General features: G+C 41.4%; 1 protein-coding gene across 1 annotated transcript in view; it reads right to left on the bottom strand.

Moving 5' to 3' along the window:
• Positions 1-14979, bottom strand: part of plxna2 (plexin A2) — a 202331-nt gene that overhangs the window by 73633 nt on the left and 113719 nt on the right. Inside the window, exons 6-8 of the mRNA XM_058410295.1 lie at positions 5090-5213; positions 2748-2901; positions 890-986 (exon numbers count right to left, since the gene is read on the bottom strand). Coding sequence (XP_058266278.1) covers positions 890-986; positions 2748-2901; positions 5090-5213 — 375 coding nt within the window. The remainder of the gene's footprint in view (positions 1-889; positions 987-2747; positions 2902-5089; positions 5214-14979) is intronic.

Below are 14979 nucleotides of genomic sequence, written 5' to 3'. Positions count from 1 at the left end.
AGGACTGGGCTGTAACAATATTTTAAGCAAATGTAAGAATGTTAAAGATTCTCTTTTAGTCCACATTTGAAAAGAAGTGGATCCTTTTTATTTCCATGTTAATGCTTATTTTAAAGTTTACTGTCAACTCCACTTCCCAAAATACACTGTGGCCAACAAAGATGGCTGCTCTGAACTGTGCTTCCCAGAAACCATGGCAGCCATCTTGTTCCCAGATTAGATGCCTGCCATCTAATCACACACACACACACACACACACACATAGACGATAAAAGAGACACTTTATTTCACTAGAGTTAAATATTCAATTTGTGCCATAAAGTGGGCCTTACCAAGCCTTTGATTTTTTTCTGGGGGGATTACTGCCTGTCTGTTTGATCCATGACTTTATTTTTGCCTACCTTGTTTGTTCATTACCTGACCTACACCTTGTGTACTGACCTTGCTCTATCTCATGATTTGGATTTTTCTGCTTTGCCTTTACCCTATAATGTTGAACTACAACTGCATCTGTTTCTACTCACTGATTTGTGACAAACAAATGATCACTGAGTAAAGGTTTACATGCTAGAAAAACAGTTAGTGAACCACTGCTATGTGTCGTTTCAGACGTGTCAATTCAATGGCAGGTGGCTGAATCAGTGCAAGTTTGTTGTTGAACGTGGTGGCTCAGTGCTTAAGCTTTTGAGCTAGAGCTCAGAAGGTTCTGAGTTCAAATCCCAGCTCTGCTCAGATTAACCTTCCACTGCTCAGTTATATCCTTCCTCAAGAACTAGGAGTCACTTTAGCACAAAAATGAGCAAATGCAAATCTTCTGTCAGGAAATAAGTGTAAACTTCACAGAAAATGTTTTTGGACAGTGTATAGATGAGGGGAAAATGATACTCACAGCTGGTGTACACTGCAGTTGTAGAATTTAACCTCAGTGCTGATCAGCATTTGACCTGTTTCCTTTGAGTTTAGCCTGAGCTCCACCCCAGACCAGTCTGAGACACATAGACAGACAGAAAGCAACATGAAACCTCACGGCATGTAAATCACATATTTTTAAATACACAGCCAAATAATAATTTTTGGCATGTCCTTCTGGTCTCAACTGAATTGAACACCACTATATGTGTTAGTTCAACACTTTTTTTTTTTCCTCTGCACACATAAAGGCTGCATTTCTATTTTCTTTCCCCAGACAATATTTGTTACTTGGTCTGCTGCTCACACTGTGAGGCATATGGCAACAAACTGCTTTCCCCTGCTTTCCCCTGCCCTGTACCTACAGAGCACATGTGAGGTTTGATACAGTGGTGCAGAGAGCCTGTGTTGATGCGAGATGGTGTCCGTGGGCCGCAACGCTGAGTGAAGAGCCAGTAAAGCTGCTGCCATCGGCACGGAACGCAGCCAGCTCCGTCTCATTTGGCAAGGCATTGAAAATGTTAAAAACGTTCAATAAGCAGCCAGCTCCTCACACTCGGATGAGCGATTGGGCACAAATTCGGCTGGCATACCGTGTGTAGGAGTCAGCTGTGACCCCAAGCTATCCTTCACACCTGCTCTTTCTGCTTTCTTCTGCTTTTTTTTTATAACACATGCAGAGGTACTGGATTATTTTTTATTACATTTCAGCAGTGTCTTTCTCTGTAATTCCCATAAGCAGACATTTTTGGTTTGGAAAATAGATCTAAACAGGAAACATCAGTCATCCGACCCCCCCACCAGCACAAGCCCGATACGCCTGGCCTCCGAGCTATTAAATCTGTGCATGATCGATGTTCCTGGCTGATGGTTAATAATCTATACTGCCTAATGCGTCTGAAGGAGACAGAGGGGAAATATGAGGTTTAGATGACATTTACCTGAGGGCCCACACTGATTGGGCTGTGCTCCCTGCGGGAAGAAGGGGATTGTGGGTAAACAGTGCTGTCATTTACCCTGAGAACTTGTGGGATTACTCAGATGGTGGCTGCCTCATAGAGGTGTCCGTCATGACCGTCTACCTTTGATCAGGGGGTAGCGTTTGACAGAGCGTGACTAATTAGCGAGCTCACGCTCATCTGAGGAGCATTCTTTTATTGAAATGAGCTGTGGATGAAACCCGGACGAGCGATCTATCATTAGAGTCACCAGCAAGAAAAATGACCTTTTGTTTCTGACACCAAATGAGCCTTACTTTCTCGAAAAGAACCTCAAAATATAAATCTCTCTGATATTTATTTTCGATCCAAACTGGCTTTTACTTCCAGCTCATGTTCACATCTCTACACACAGCTCCTGTTTTCTCTTATACTGAAATGTTCACAAGAAAAATGGCAACAAATATCACCTGTAATAGGTGTAAGTGTGGGTGAGAGCATGGCTCCGGCCCCGAGGTTGACCTGAGGTCAGTGTAAGCTCATTAGAGCTGCAGTGTGTGTGTGTGTGTGTGTGTGTGTGTGTGTGTGTGTGTGTGTGGAATCGATGGGCGTGAGAGCACAGAGCCCTGCTGAATGAAGCTCTCATTAGAAGGCAGTGGAGCACGCGTCTGAGAGGCTCTATTAATAGAACATCTAGAAGAGAGCTTAGCCAAAGCCACGCCCCCTGGGAGAAGAGGGAGTAGAGAGAAAACGGTAAAAAGAAAGAACTAACAGATGGAGGGATATGAAGCACGTTAGAGGGATAAAAACGAGGTTGAATTTGTTTAGTAAACTGGAGATGGAGGCGAAGGAAGAGAAGTACAGATTAGAAAGGGACTAGACTTTTAGTAGTAGCAGTACCTTGATCAGTAGGAATGACGGGGACGTCTTTAGCAGCCGGAGAGGTGCACAGGATCTGATTTCCATTCACCGTCCCTTCTACTTCAGTCAGGTTCCCAAAGGCGCAGGTGATTCCAGCTGAGAGATCGGGAACATCAGTCACCTTCACCAGCAGCTGAACACAGAGACAGCAGAGGAGAAGTGTCTGAGAGTAGTTGCTACAGTAGTAACACTGCGGTGTTTTCAATCAAGCTTCATCAGGTACACAGCAGATGGCCTGAGCATAAGGCAATGGCACAAACTGTCAGCCAACTCTTAGCCTCAGATGCAGGTGAGCAGGCACTATAAAAGGTGCCAGAAAGGCTGTGTTTTCCTTTTTCTTTTTTTGAAAAAGGATGAAAATGGACATCTGACAAATTCAATCAGCTTCTTGAACTTCTTGGGAAAAAAACAAAAAAGCCCTTTGAAGTCATTCTCCAGGGAGCAGTCACAGAGTGCTGGAGTGCTCTGTATATATAAACATTTCCAGTTCTGTAGACTAGGTGTGTGTGTGTTTGTGTGTGTGTGTGTGTGGGGGGGGGTTATAACACTGCTCGGGCAGTAATGACTAAGTTGACATTTGTAAAGATCGCCCTACCCGCTTTCCATTTTACCTCCCTGTTTGAAGTTTTCCATTGTTCAGCTTGTCTAGAGCCTCACGCCGGGGACCCAGGTCAGATTCTCAGAACTCGCATGTCTCACCAACAAGGCCTGATTAACCATCCTACCTGTCGCGCACACTTCCCGTGCCCTTTTCATCTGGACTTCCTGTGCAGAAGAATGTCCATAAAGCAGCTAATTACCCCAAAACCTTAGGCACGGTCACGTCTGTCTAACTAGTGCTCTAGCAACAAGAGCCGGAGAGCCGCTAATTACTGATTTAGTAATGTGTGTGCTAGAGTTTTCACACAATGAGATTGGAAGCCATTATTCTGGTGGGCAACAACCCTGTGTTTGAAATGCCACCATGTTTTATTTATTTGTTTATTTATTTATTTATTTATTTATTGTCGAATCAGGAGCAGTTTGGAGGAAATTTCTGTGATAAAAAAAAATGTTTCAGCAAATTATAGCACATACTATCTATATCTATTTCTGATCTTATTTTATGTGAACACTATTTATTTTAGATACCTATTTTTATGCTCCTTTTATGCACTGACTGGTAAGCATTATTTTTTTTTGGTTGTACGTTACAATGACAATAAAGATATTATATGTACTTTATTTTAGCTTTGTGGATAATAGAAGTAGCTTGAATCACATATAATGACCTATACCAGTTGCTTGAATCACCTGTGTGTAGTAGGATTAATAATATTGTCAATGATATTAGATATTATGGTTGGTAGAGCACCATGGAGTGTACAGTGTGTCAGTCCAGTTGCTTGTGTCACAGTCTGCAGCAGTTTTCACCTGCTGTATTATGTTGTGCACGGTCTTCCTAGCTGTCTTACTGTAGCTGCTGCTGTTAGTGCATGGGTAGAGCTGGCTAATCACTCCCAGCATTTTTAATAAAGGTAATTTGATTGTTTTTTTTTTTCTTCTGTTTGTATTCCCGTGGCCCCGGAGCGGATGGGCTTTGTTGTCATGGTGATGGTTTCCTGCCATCGAAACAGCAGTGACCCTTTTGTCGTATTATGAAGTGCAGTAGAGCCAAACAGCTCATTTACAGGCAAACATATCGTTAGCACGCGCTGTTTAGGCGCTCGAAACTTCAAAATTGTCCTTTTTTTTAAAATACAATTTTGATATTCAAAGCCCAAGAAATTTAACAACCACCTACTTGTTTGTGTATGAAAGAGACAAAGCAAGGAGAACAGAGAGACTGGAAAAGAGAGTGATTTCACTTTGAAAAGCTTTTACAAGAAAAAAAAAGACAGAAAGCATAGACATTGACTCCTTCCTCTGTGTGCCTGAATACACACCAGGCTCTCAAACAAACCCCCCACATCAGCCTACACACATGCACTTTTTGGCATCTCACCCACACACGCACCTTTCACCTACACGCCGCTCGCTCGCTCGGTCTCCCATCCACCCACACCACGCATTACCGCTCAACCAAAAAAGCAAGCGAGAAAACAGCCCATAAACACATCTCCATGCGGACTGAATCTGAATTTGTGTTTACAGTCACTAGAGAGAGTGCTACACACTCCACATCTGTTTTTCATCCCTTTTAAAAAGAGCCGGATCGTCAGCGCAGAAGGAGGAATTTCTCATATGGCTGAGACATGCTTCATGTGGCTGAAATCATAATTACACAAAGTAGAATTCAGAGCTGTGAATGTATACAGTATGGGAGGGGAAATATCTCTCACCGGTACACTGGGTTCAGAGACTGCAATGCTGTCAGGATACACTGTGGCCTTTATGCACTGGTTCAGCGTAGCTGCAAAACGGTAGGGCTCATTGGCTCGTTCGCATCGATCCCTCTGAGAACACCTGTGCAAAAAAAAAGAGTGACAGAAATATAACTCATGTCATGAACAAAACTGTGGTGCAGTCTCTGTGTTCTACAACCTGCTCATGAGTGTACTGTACTCGTAAAAAAGAAATGGTTCTATATAGAACCTAAAATGAGCTTAAAATCATTAGCTTCATATACATACTTAAAAACAAAGGTGACAGAAAGAACCAAAAAAGGGGTTTTCACAGAGATATCATAGAAGAAACATTTTTGGTTCCCCAAAGAACCTTTCAGTAAATGATTCTTAAAAGAAAACCTTTTTTCTTACACTTAAATATACTTATTTTTTTAATATCACCATAAAAATAAAAGGATTTTAAATGGTTCTTTATCAGGGTTCTACACCCATGGAACATTTCCATTACACAAAAAAGTCTTTTGTAGTAGAAAACGGTTCTTTAGACTTTACAAATATTCCTTATACTGGCACTACAAAAAATAGGGTTCTTTTAAGAAGCATTTACTGTAAGGTTCTTTGGGGAACTAAAAATGGTTCTTCTATAAAAAATAAAAACTTCCTTTGGGTTCCCCCTGGCACCTTTATGAAGATTTTTATAGTTTAAAGAAAAAATTTTTCCCGCTACAAAAAAAACTTTTTTGCAGTGGAAATGTTCCAAGAATGTTGAGGGTTCTTCATAGAACCATACTCCATGATAAAGAACCATTAAAGAAACTTTCTTCATTACATTTATTAAAAAAAAAAAAATCAACATTTTGTTATGAAAAAATTGTATTGGTGACAGTTTCAGTGTTTCTCTAATTTCAGTTTAAATTATTTCACAAATTTAATAAACTATTTGATCGCTTCTAAAATATGTCATTCATAAACATGTCGATTCAAATCATCTCATAGCTTCAATTACTGTGAGATTAAATTCCAGAAAGTAATGGTTCACTTAGAACATTCTTTGAACTCTAGTTACGGTTTAATATAAAGGCTTCATTGCTGTACAAGGTTTCTAAACACAGTAGACCTATTTTTTGAGAAAAGGTTCTGAAGAAACCCAGTGTTCTAAATAGACCCAAAGGAAATCTCTCTGGCCAAGTCTCAGCAAGGGAGGCAGGATTCTCACAAAAATGTGGAAGTGAAATATCTTCTGAATTTATAGATGGAATGCTTGTCCAAATTTTAGATCCAAACAACAGCATAATGGACGTTTCAGCAAATCAGTCAATGAGTGAGTAAAAATGCTTCTCCTTTACAACTGATAATTTGATAATTCAGTGATAACTGCAGCAATGCAATTGAGATAGGCCAAACACTTTTGGCCTTCATTGTCTGAGATACTTCTGAGATACCAGTGATCCTGACCCCTTCTGCTCTTGCCCTACTTCTGATTGTAGTTCTCATCACTTGGAAACCACTCATGGACAACCAAGACATACATGAGATGACCATGGATGGTATCAATTGATGGCTTTGGACAATTGATATGAAGAGTTTTGCTACAATGGCTTAGGTCTACAAGTGCTATGATAGCTTTCAGTGTGCAATTGACATAACCAGTTTTGCAGTCAAGTCTTCATCAGTGAACAGTTGAAAACATCAACAAAATTGACTTCATGTTTGAACTAGAATGAATTCCCTGCTTACATAATTAAACTTTTTGACCACATAGCGCAAAGTTATAGAAGCAATGTTATTTAATCTGGTGTCACGCAGATGAGGATGGTTCCTCTGAAGGTTTCATCTCAGAGTTTTTCCTTGTCACTGTTGCCACTTAGGAAAAAATCTATACATTTTTAAATGTATATCCTCAATTTAGATATTTTTGTAAAATTGCTTTGTGACAATGTCCATTGTTATAAGCACTATAAAAATAAAATCAAATTGAATTGTCTTGCCGACTCCAGAGCAGGGCTGAAAGGGAGCCGCTGTCCTTGGTCCTGAACACTGCACAATCTGCACAGCCAGCAGTTTTTGACAATTGTTGCCCACATATTCAGCCCAAATTATCGAGAGAAACCACTGTGCAGACTAAGCACATTCCTTCCAAGGAGCAAAAGGCTTGAGTGAATTCTACCAGTGCAAAATCTGAATTTGGATTTGCAGCAAATATGTAGAATTCCCAGAGATTGAGATTGGAGACAGACTAGCAGCCTTTGTTCAGATGATACTCCTGACAACGAATGGTTCAGCTGAAAGCTTTCTGTAGCAGACTAACACATTAAGGTAATTTGAGTGGCTGCCGTTAGATGTGTGTGTGTGTGTGTGTGTGCGCATGTGTGTGTCGCAGAATAAGGTCTACAATGTGGGCTGCTTTCAGAGTGTAATATTACAGTAAGACATGCCTTTTTTCAGATTTATGTAAATTAGTATTGTATGTCTATTGTATGCTTCATCAAATCTTTCTTTGTTTTTGCTTATTACTTGCTCTCTCTCTCTCTCTCTCTCTCTCTCTCTCACTCTTTCTCTCTCAGGCCTTCCTGACAGGGAGCATGTCGACTTGCAATTTGCCGCATCTCTTTTACATTCCTAATGCTCGAGGGAAAATGACACTTAATGCGCTTTCAGATGTCTGGGATGGCTTGTGAATTCTTTACTGTCTGAAAATGTGCGGGTACTGCAAATAACTGTGTGTGTACTGCAGATTTGTGTGTGTGTGTGTGTTTGTGTGTGTGTGTGTGTCCGTGTGTGTGTGTTTGCTGCCAAAGCTCAGCATTGATTTTTATTTTGGGGTTGGAGAGGGTATGGGGATGCTGCGGTTGCCATGGTACTGATAGACGGCCATTGTGTGTGTGTGTGTGTGTGTATGTGAGTTCCTTCTATCCTTGCTCTCATTAATTGAAGTGTGTGCCCACCCCACCTGTCTGAGTCTGTCTGTCTGTCCCTGGCTTTGTCTATTTTATGACAGCTCATGGCCATCTCTAGGGCTGTATGGAATGCTTACAGGGTCGACATCATTAACACACTCACCACACATGCTTCTACAGTGTGTGTGTGTGTGTGTGTGTATGTGTGTGTGTGTTCAAGTGACAAGGGAAGGTGATGGCGATGGCGGGCTAACCTTTGGGCTCTAGTCTGCTGCCTGCTTTTAGCCCTGTGTTTCAGACAGGCAATTACACTGTCCTGTCTTTCCTGCCTTTCCTGTCTCTCTCTCTCTCTCTCTCTCTCACACACACACACACACACATACTGCCAACACCACCCCCATGACACCAGCAGATAGATGACAGAAAGATTTCCTTTCTTTTCTCCTGTCTTCCCTCCATATTTGTGTGTGTGTGTGTGTGTGTGTGTGTAAAATATGGACCAACTGCAAATATGAACATTTCCAGAGTATGAATAAGAGAAAGGTGAATAGGAAAAAAATTAAAGTGGAGACCAAAGTGAAGGAAGCCAGCGAAGCCGAGAGCTGACACGAGTGAAAAGGAAAGAGAGAATGAGGAGAGCAGATGAGGAGATAAGAATAGATGAGAGGAGGGGGATGAGAAAAATAACAACTTGATAGAAGTAGGTGAAAGAAGTGGAGACAAAATAGGAGTAGACGAAATGACAGAGATGACGATGCTGGAGGAGCAGAGACGAGTATGAGAGGGGAAGGGAGAAGAGCAAAGGAAGTAAGGGAAGATGAACAAACAGAAAGATGAACAAACAGTGAAGAGGAAGAGAGATGGTAAGAAAGGATGGATGACGAATAGGAGAGTGGGGGGAAAGTGAATGATCTAAGAGATCAAATTGATGGAGAAGAAGAGAAGAGAAGAGAAGAGAAGAGAAGAGAAGAGAAGAGAAGAGAAGAGAAGAGAAGAGAAGAGAAGAGAAGAGAAGAGAAGAGAAGAGAAGACACATAGCACATGTGTTTTGCTAATAACTTCTCTTTTCCCGAAACAGCCATGAAAACAATATTGCTCTGAGCTCACAGCGCTGCAGCCTGCCTCAGCTCTCTCAGCTCTCTCGGCTCTGTCTCCTCCATCTCACCATCACAGCCATAAATACACCTCCATTCATTTCAGTGGTGTGTGGGAGCGAGTGTAGACTACTCTGCCTTCTTACACACGCTGAAATCGATATGCAGCTGGGAGAGCATTTGGTGTACTGATAGATGCAGTCTCAGGGTTGTGATCTACACTAACGTAGGACTCATGTTCGATACGGAGAGTGCAAGCTGGACCATGTAATGACCTCATTGTGCTGCTTATTATTCCTGCTGTGATTAGTTCTGCTTTCACATGGATTCAGTTCAGCCATTAGGGAGCTTGAGAGGGGGGTTGTATAGTATTTCTTTGCTGTCAAAATGGAAGTTAAATGCGAGTTGTGTTTTACACTATTGTTCCCTAGTTTACAGTGTAGGCTTAAAGCTCAGGTGAAGAGCAGGACAAATCAAGTCAGACATTTTCCCGCCTTTTAATGTGATATAGTCACACTGACATCCATCCTCATTAATGAGGAACCTGAAGCCTATACCAGGAGACTCGGGGCACAGGGCAGGGTACAGCAGTACATCACAGGACACAACTGCACACAAACTCACAAACTACGGACAACACATAGATGCCAATCAGCCTACATTGCATGTCTTTAGACTGGGAGAGGAAACCAGAGTACACAGAGGAACATGCAAAGTCTGCACACACATGTGGCAGAGGAAGGAATCAAACCCCAATCCTAGAGTTTAAACCCTAGTTTAAACTACACTGAATATTTTTTTCTTAGATCTGATGGAGGTTTGAGTGGTGATGTGAAGCCTCCTGGTTAATGACTAAAATGACCCTTTATAAATCTGTCATCCATTATTCAATGCCATTTCATTTGATGAAAGTAGTAAATATGTGGGAGTTTTATTCAAGTTGGTAGTATCTGATCCCCATTTACTGTATCTTGAATGTGTTCTGGAAGTTTCTGGAGTCCTCTAGAAGCTCTTCATGTAACACCGAATCTAACATCTGTAAGTTATTCATCAAAAAGCCTTCCTTCTACACTACCCCGGTCTTTGTGTGTGGTGGGAATCTCTCCCATTCTCACCATTGTTTCATTTTTGTTTTGTTTGCTGGATATATAAAATGTCTTATTGTTCTCTGTAATTATGCTATTTCTAAGCAAGCAGTGTTGGTTCTGCGCTTTCCTTCACAGCAAGCTCAAAGCTGCAGCATGATAGTAGATAACAAAAGGAACTCTGATGACCTCTGACCATGCTGGAGCTCAGCCAATCCGATCGCTGGGATTAGTGCTCTTTGTTGGTGAGATTAATCCTGCCAAATCCAAAAAGCAAAGTTTTCGACCTCCTTGTTTGATCTCTCTCTCTCTCTCTTTATCCCTCCCTCTTTCTCTCTCTCCCTCCCTCTCTCCTTTCCTCTCTCTCTCTCTCTCTCTCTCTCCCATTCTGTGTCGGTGCACATATATGAAGAAGTGACTAGTTGGAGTTTTTTTCTATTCTTTTCCTTATCTTATATGCATTCGATTTTTTCAGTGTATTAGAATTAGTTGGTTAAGTGGTGTGTGTGTGTGATCAGTTGTGGGTGTCTTTGCCCAGCATTTGTGCGAGGTTGTGAAAGCTTAGCATGCCGTCAGCGTTAAAGTGGGATCAGTGTAGAGGAGTGTTGCTGGTGCTGGGAAATGTAATAGGACATATCAAGTATAAACAGAGAAGACAAACGAGATCAATCAAGATGTGGATGTCATCCAGGACTTATTTACACCTGTGTGTACTCCCAGTAGTCCATCCTGAAACGTAATACTCAGAAGAGCACACTGATGACGAGAAGCGAGTGCAGAGCGTTACAGGAAATGTACTATTAATAAGTGAGAAGCGAGGGAAGAAAGGTGAAGCTGATCATGCATCAGATAGCGATGGTTTTATTCTTCAGACTCCAGCTGCTCCCCATGTTATTAAATAAGTGCCTAAGAGGAAAAAGGGCTGAAAAATGTTTCCCAATTATTTCAGGGGGGTGAATTGAATTGGTGAAAATTGTGTATTTTCTGAACTAGAGATTTAACACTTACAGAAAATTGGGAGTAAGCTAAAAAAAAATGTGCCAGTTTAATATTTTTCTAATAAAAATAGCAGACATCAATAAATGAACGGACCTTATATTTTCCTCCATAAGTGAAATTATTACTGCAGCACCAAACACAAACAGCTAGGGATTATAGCAAAATAGCAGACGTAGTTGAAAAAAAAGGAGAAGTAAAAAAGCTGATGTCACCTATCTGAAGGAAAGACACAGCAACATGAATAAGTTATTAAAAAAAAAACAGAGACAGAGATGTGGAGAGGATGCGCTTTTGAAAATTCCTCTGAAGAATCTTTTTAAGGTGTTGATTTCAGCCTGGACAGGACTCACACTGAACCTCATTCTGCTTTCTGAAAGAGTCTGAGTGAGATAATGGAGACACAATTTGCAGGAGAGCTGGAGAAATGTTTTGAAAGGTCACTGACTAGTACACATGAGCTCACTCTGGACGTTATGCTGGATTGTTTTTATAGCTTTATTAGTTGAGTGTATTCAGGATTCAGTGCACTTCCTGTTGGGTTTCATGCACTATAAGCAAATGTAATGTAAAACCACAAAGTGCACAGTGGCACATTGCTTTTTTGCTTTTGATGATTGTCAGTTTCAAGAGAGAGAGCTTTTTTTTTTTTTTACTTCAGGTCACACTTAAACTTCAGAAGCTGCTAATCGTCTTGTAGCGGTGGTGTAAATTGGCAAGAGTGCCATCATTTTGTCAACAGTACACCACAATGTTACAACAGACTTAATTTAAAGTAGTAAGTGGTGGCTCAGTGGTACATTGAACTACTGCTCGGAAGGTTGAGCAGTAAGCTGCCACTACTGGGCCCTCGAGGCCCTTACCTCTCGATTGCTTAGTTGTATAAATGAGATAAATGTAAGACAATGTGGAGAAGGGTGGCTGCCAAATGGCTTCATTATAGTAAAACTCCAGGTGTTGGTGTAGGCCACAGGAAGTTGAAGCTCTATGATGCTCTCAAAGTAAAACAAAAATCCTGTCCAGTGGTGATGATCTGCTCACGTTTTAAAAGTGTGACAGAATTGGATGCCCCTTTCAAGCTTTTCTTTGATCTCGGGCAAGAAATGGACAAAAACCTCTTTATACAGATTTAGAAGTTCTCTTGTCAGAGTCCACTAAAATTTGTCAGCAGGCAGTCAGCTTTCAGTAGTGAAGAGGAAAAGGAAATTCTTCCTAAAATCTCGAAGCAGGCAGCCGACATTCTTGACAGAGACCTGTCTGCCGAGCTGCATACAGCTCTCAGAGGCATGGAGAATGGACACACGTCTATCGATGATTGTCTTCCAGTTCAGGTTTATAAGGCTTTTTGGTCAGTGTTAGGACAAGTGATGTGGTTCCAAAAAGAGAAGAAGAAAAAGAAAAAGAAGAAGAAGAAGAAGAAGGGGAAGAAGAAGAAGAAGAAGAAGAAGAAGAAGAAAAAGAAGAAGAAGAAGAAGAAGAAGAAGGGGAAGAAGAAGAAGTGGAAGAAGAAGAAAAAGATGAAGATGATGAAGAAGAAGGGGAAGAAGAAGAAGACGAAGAAGAAGAAGAAGAAGAAGAAGAAGAAGAAGGGGAAGAAGAAGAAGGGGAAGAAGAAGAAGAAGAAGGGGAAGAAGAAGAAGAAGAAGAAGAAAAAAGAAGAAGAAGAAGAAGAAGAAGAAGAAAAAAGAAGAAGAAGAAGAAAAAGAAGAAGAAGAAGAAGAAGAAGAAGAAGAAGAAGAAGAAGAAGAAGAAGAAGGGGAAGAAGAAGAAGTGGAAGAAGAAGAAAAAGATGAAGATGATGAAGAAGAAGAAGAAGAGGAAGAAGAAGAAGACGAAGAAGAAGAAGAAGAAGAAGAAGGGGAAGAAGAAGAAGAAGAAGAAGAAGAAGAAGAAGAAGAAGAAGAAGAAGAAGTTATAGCACAGTGAAATACTTTTCATCCAGCCCAGCTCCCAGTTTGTTAAAAAATTGGGGTCAGATCTCTAGAATATAAATGGCCAGCTGTAAGAGAGTGGTCAGGTGGGGAAGTAAGGGAGGTTTTAAATATCTGGTAGAGTATCTGGGGGATAGCCCCTCTGGCATTACAACACTGCAGCAGTCAACTGACTTAACAGGACCTGTCTTTGTTCATCCAGAAAATGTGTCAACACAGAAAGAGATAAGAGCTATATGTGTTGTTATACAGCTTTTCTGACACTGGAGGTACATCAGAAGAGTGCATACAAGCACTACTATGGGCTCAGCATTAAGGAAGACGAGCCTTTTCCGAAAAAAATCACTCCTGAGCCGAAGGCATGTGGGAACAAGCTACTGTTTCATTTGGAAATCTGTTCTTACAGAGATTGTGTTAAAGTGCTTAGCACACCTTGGTACAAGGTCCTTGGCTTGAGCAGTGAGGTAAATTCAGAACAGAGGGCATGAAAAAAAACAGTGTTAACTAGGCTAGACCTATCTTAGATTGTGCTGGAAATGGAAATTGTACTTGTTGGGAATCTTAATGTTAATCAGTCCTTGCAAATTTTCAGCCTAGGTGTGAAAATGTCTGAGAAAAGAAAGGTCCAAGAGCAATCTGATTTATTTACTTCTCTAGATAGGCAAAAAAGGCAAGATACAACCCAATGACACCAGGACTTGAAACGAGCTAATTTCTACAAAAGCATGAGAGATTTTCATGAATTTTTTAAGAGTGACTCATTACATGTCTACTGTCTGTCTATCTATCTATCTATCTATCTATCTATCTATCTATCTATCTATCTATCTATCTATCTATCTATGTAATTATGATTACATATATAGATAGATGCAAGATCATGAAGAGATGCAGGTCTCTCTCTCTCTCTCTCTCTCTCTCTCTCTATCTGTCTCTCTCTTTCTCTCTAAATTCTCCATCCACCTTCTGCAGCCCGTGAATGTCCTGAATGAGGACAACAAGCGGGAAAATCTTTAGAGCTAGAGCTTTGGGAGAGAGTGTGTGCATAATGAGGACCGCGCTTGAAGCTTGCTCTTATCCACACCCATGAGACTTGAGTGTGCTTGAGACAAAAGCGTGTTTGCAACTGCAATCTAAACGCTGGATGCTTTTGTGTGGCCCTGGCGTGCCAAAATCAGACTCGTTTCTCTGGACGTCACCCTCTACACTGCTCGCTCTTTCTTCTTCTTCTCCTTCTTTCAATCGTCAGGCAGCAGCTGCCGGTAATTACAGGGGCCGTCAGCGGATCACGCCATTCTGTGCTGAGGTTCTCTGGGGGGGTGGCATCGGTGGGGGGTAAGGGGGGCAGAAAGAAGAGCTAGTCTTGACCACCTTCTTCACTATGCTGCCCGTTGCTCACGCTGCATCATGCTAATGTGCTGCCATGTAGCTAATTACAAGGCCCAGAGCAGCACCAGAGCACTGCTACTGAGAAGAGGCGAATATGTAACGAACAGCTGAGAGAGAGAGAGAGAGAGAGAAAGAGAGACTCATTCACAGCTTCAAAGGTGTGAGGAATTATGCATGGAGAGCCATCTTTCTTTTTGTCTCCCTCTTTCTTTCTTTTCTGTCATATCCAGTGTGAGAGACACTTAAGGGGTCTGCAGGAGTGAGAAATAAGCAGACATGAGCCAGGAGATGAGAGTAGAGAGGGGAGAAGCGGGAGAGAAATGAGAAAGACAGCTAGAGAGAGAGAGAAGGCTAATTTCATCAAGACAAAATAAATGGTGGAAAATGTGCCTGCATCTGAGGCTGAGGGTATAATGGCAAGGGAGGAGGAGGAGAGAGAGAGAGAGAGAGAGAGAGAGAGAGAAAGGAGAAGAGAGAAAAAACTGTAAGAAG

Source organism: Hemibagrus wyckioides, linkage group LG15 (genome assembly GCF_019097595.1).
Source record: "Hemibagrus wyckioides isolate EC202008001 linkage group LG15, SWU_Hwy_1.0, whole genome shotgun sequence".
NCBI lineage: Eukaryota > Metazoa > Chordata > Actinopteri > Siluriformes > Bagridae > Hemibagrus > Hemibagrus wyckioides.
Note: the sequence above shows the minus strand (reverse complement) of the source record. Positions and strands in the feature narration are given on the sequence as shown.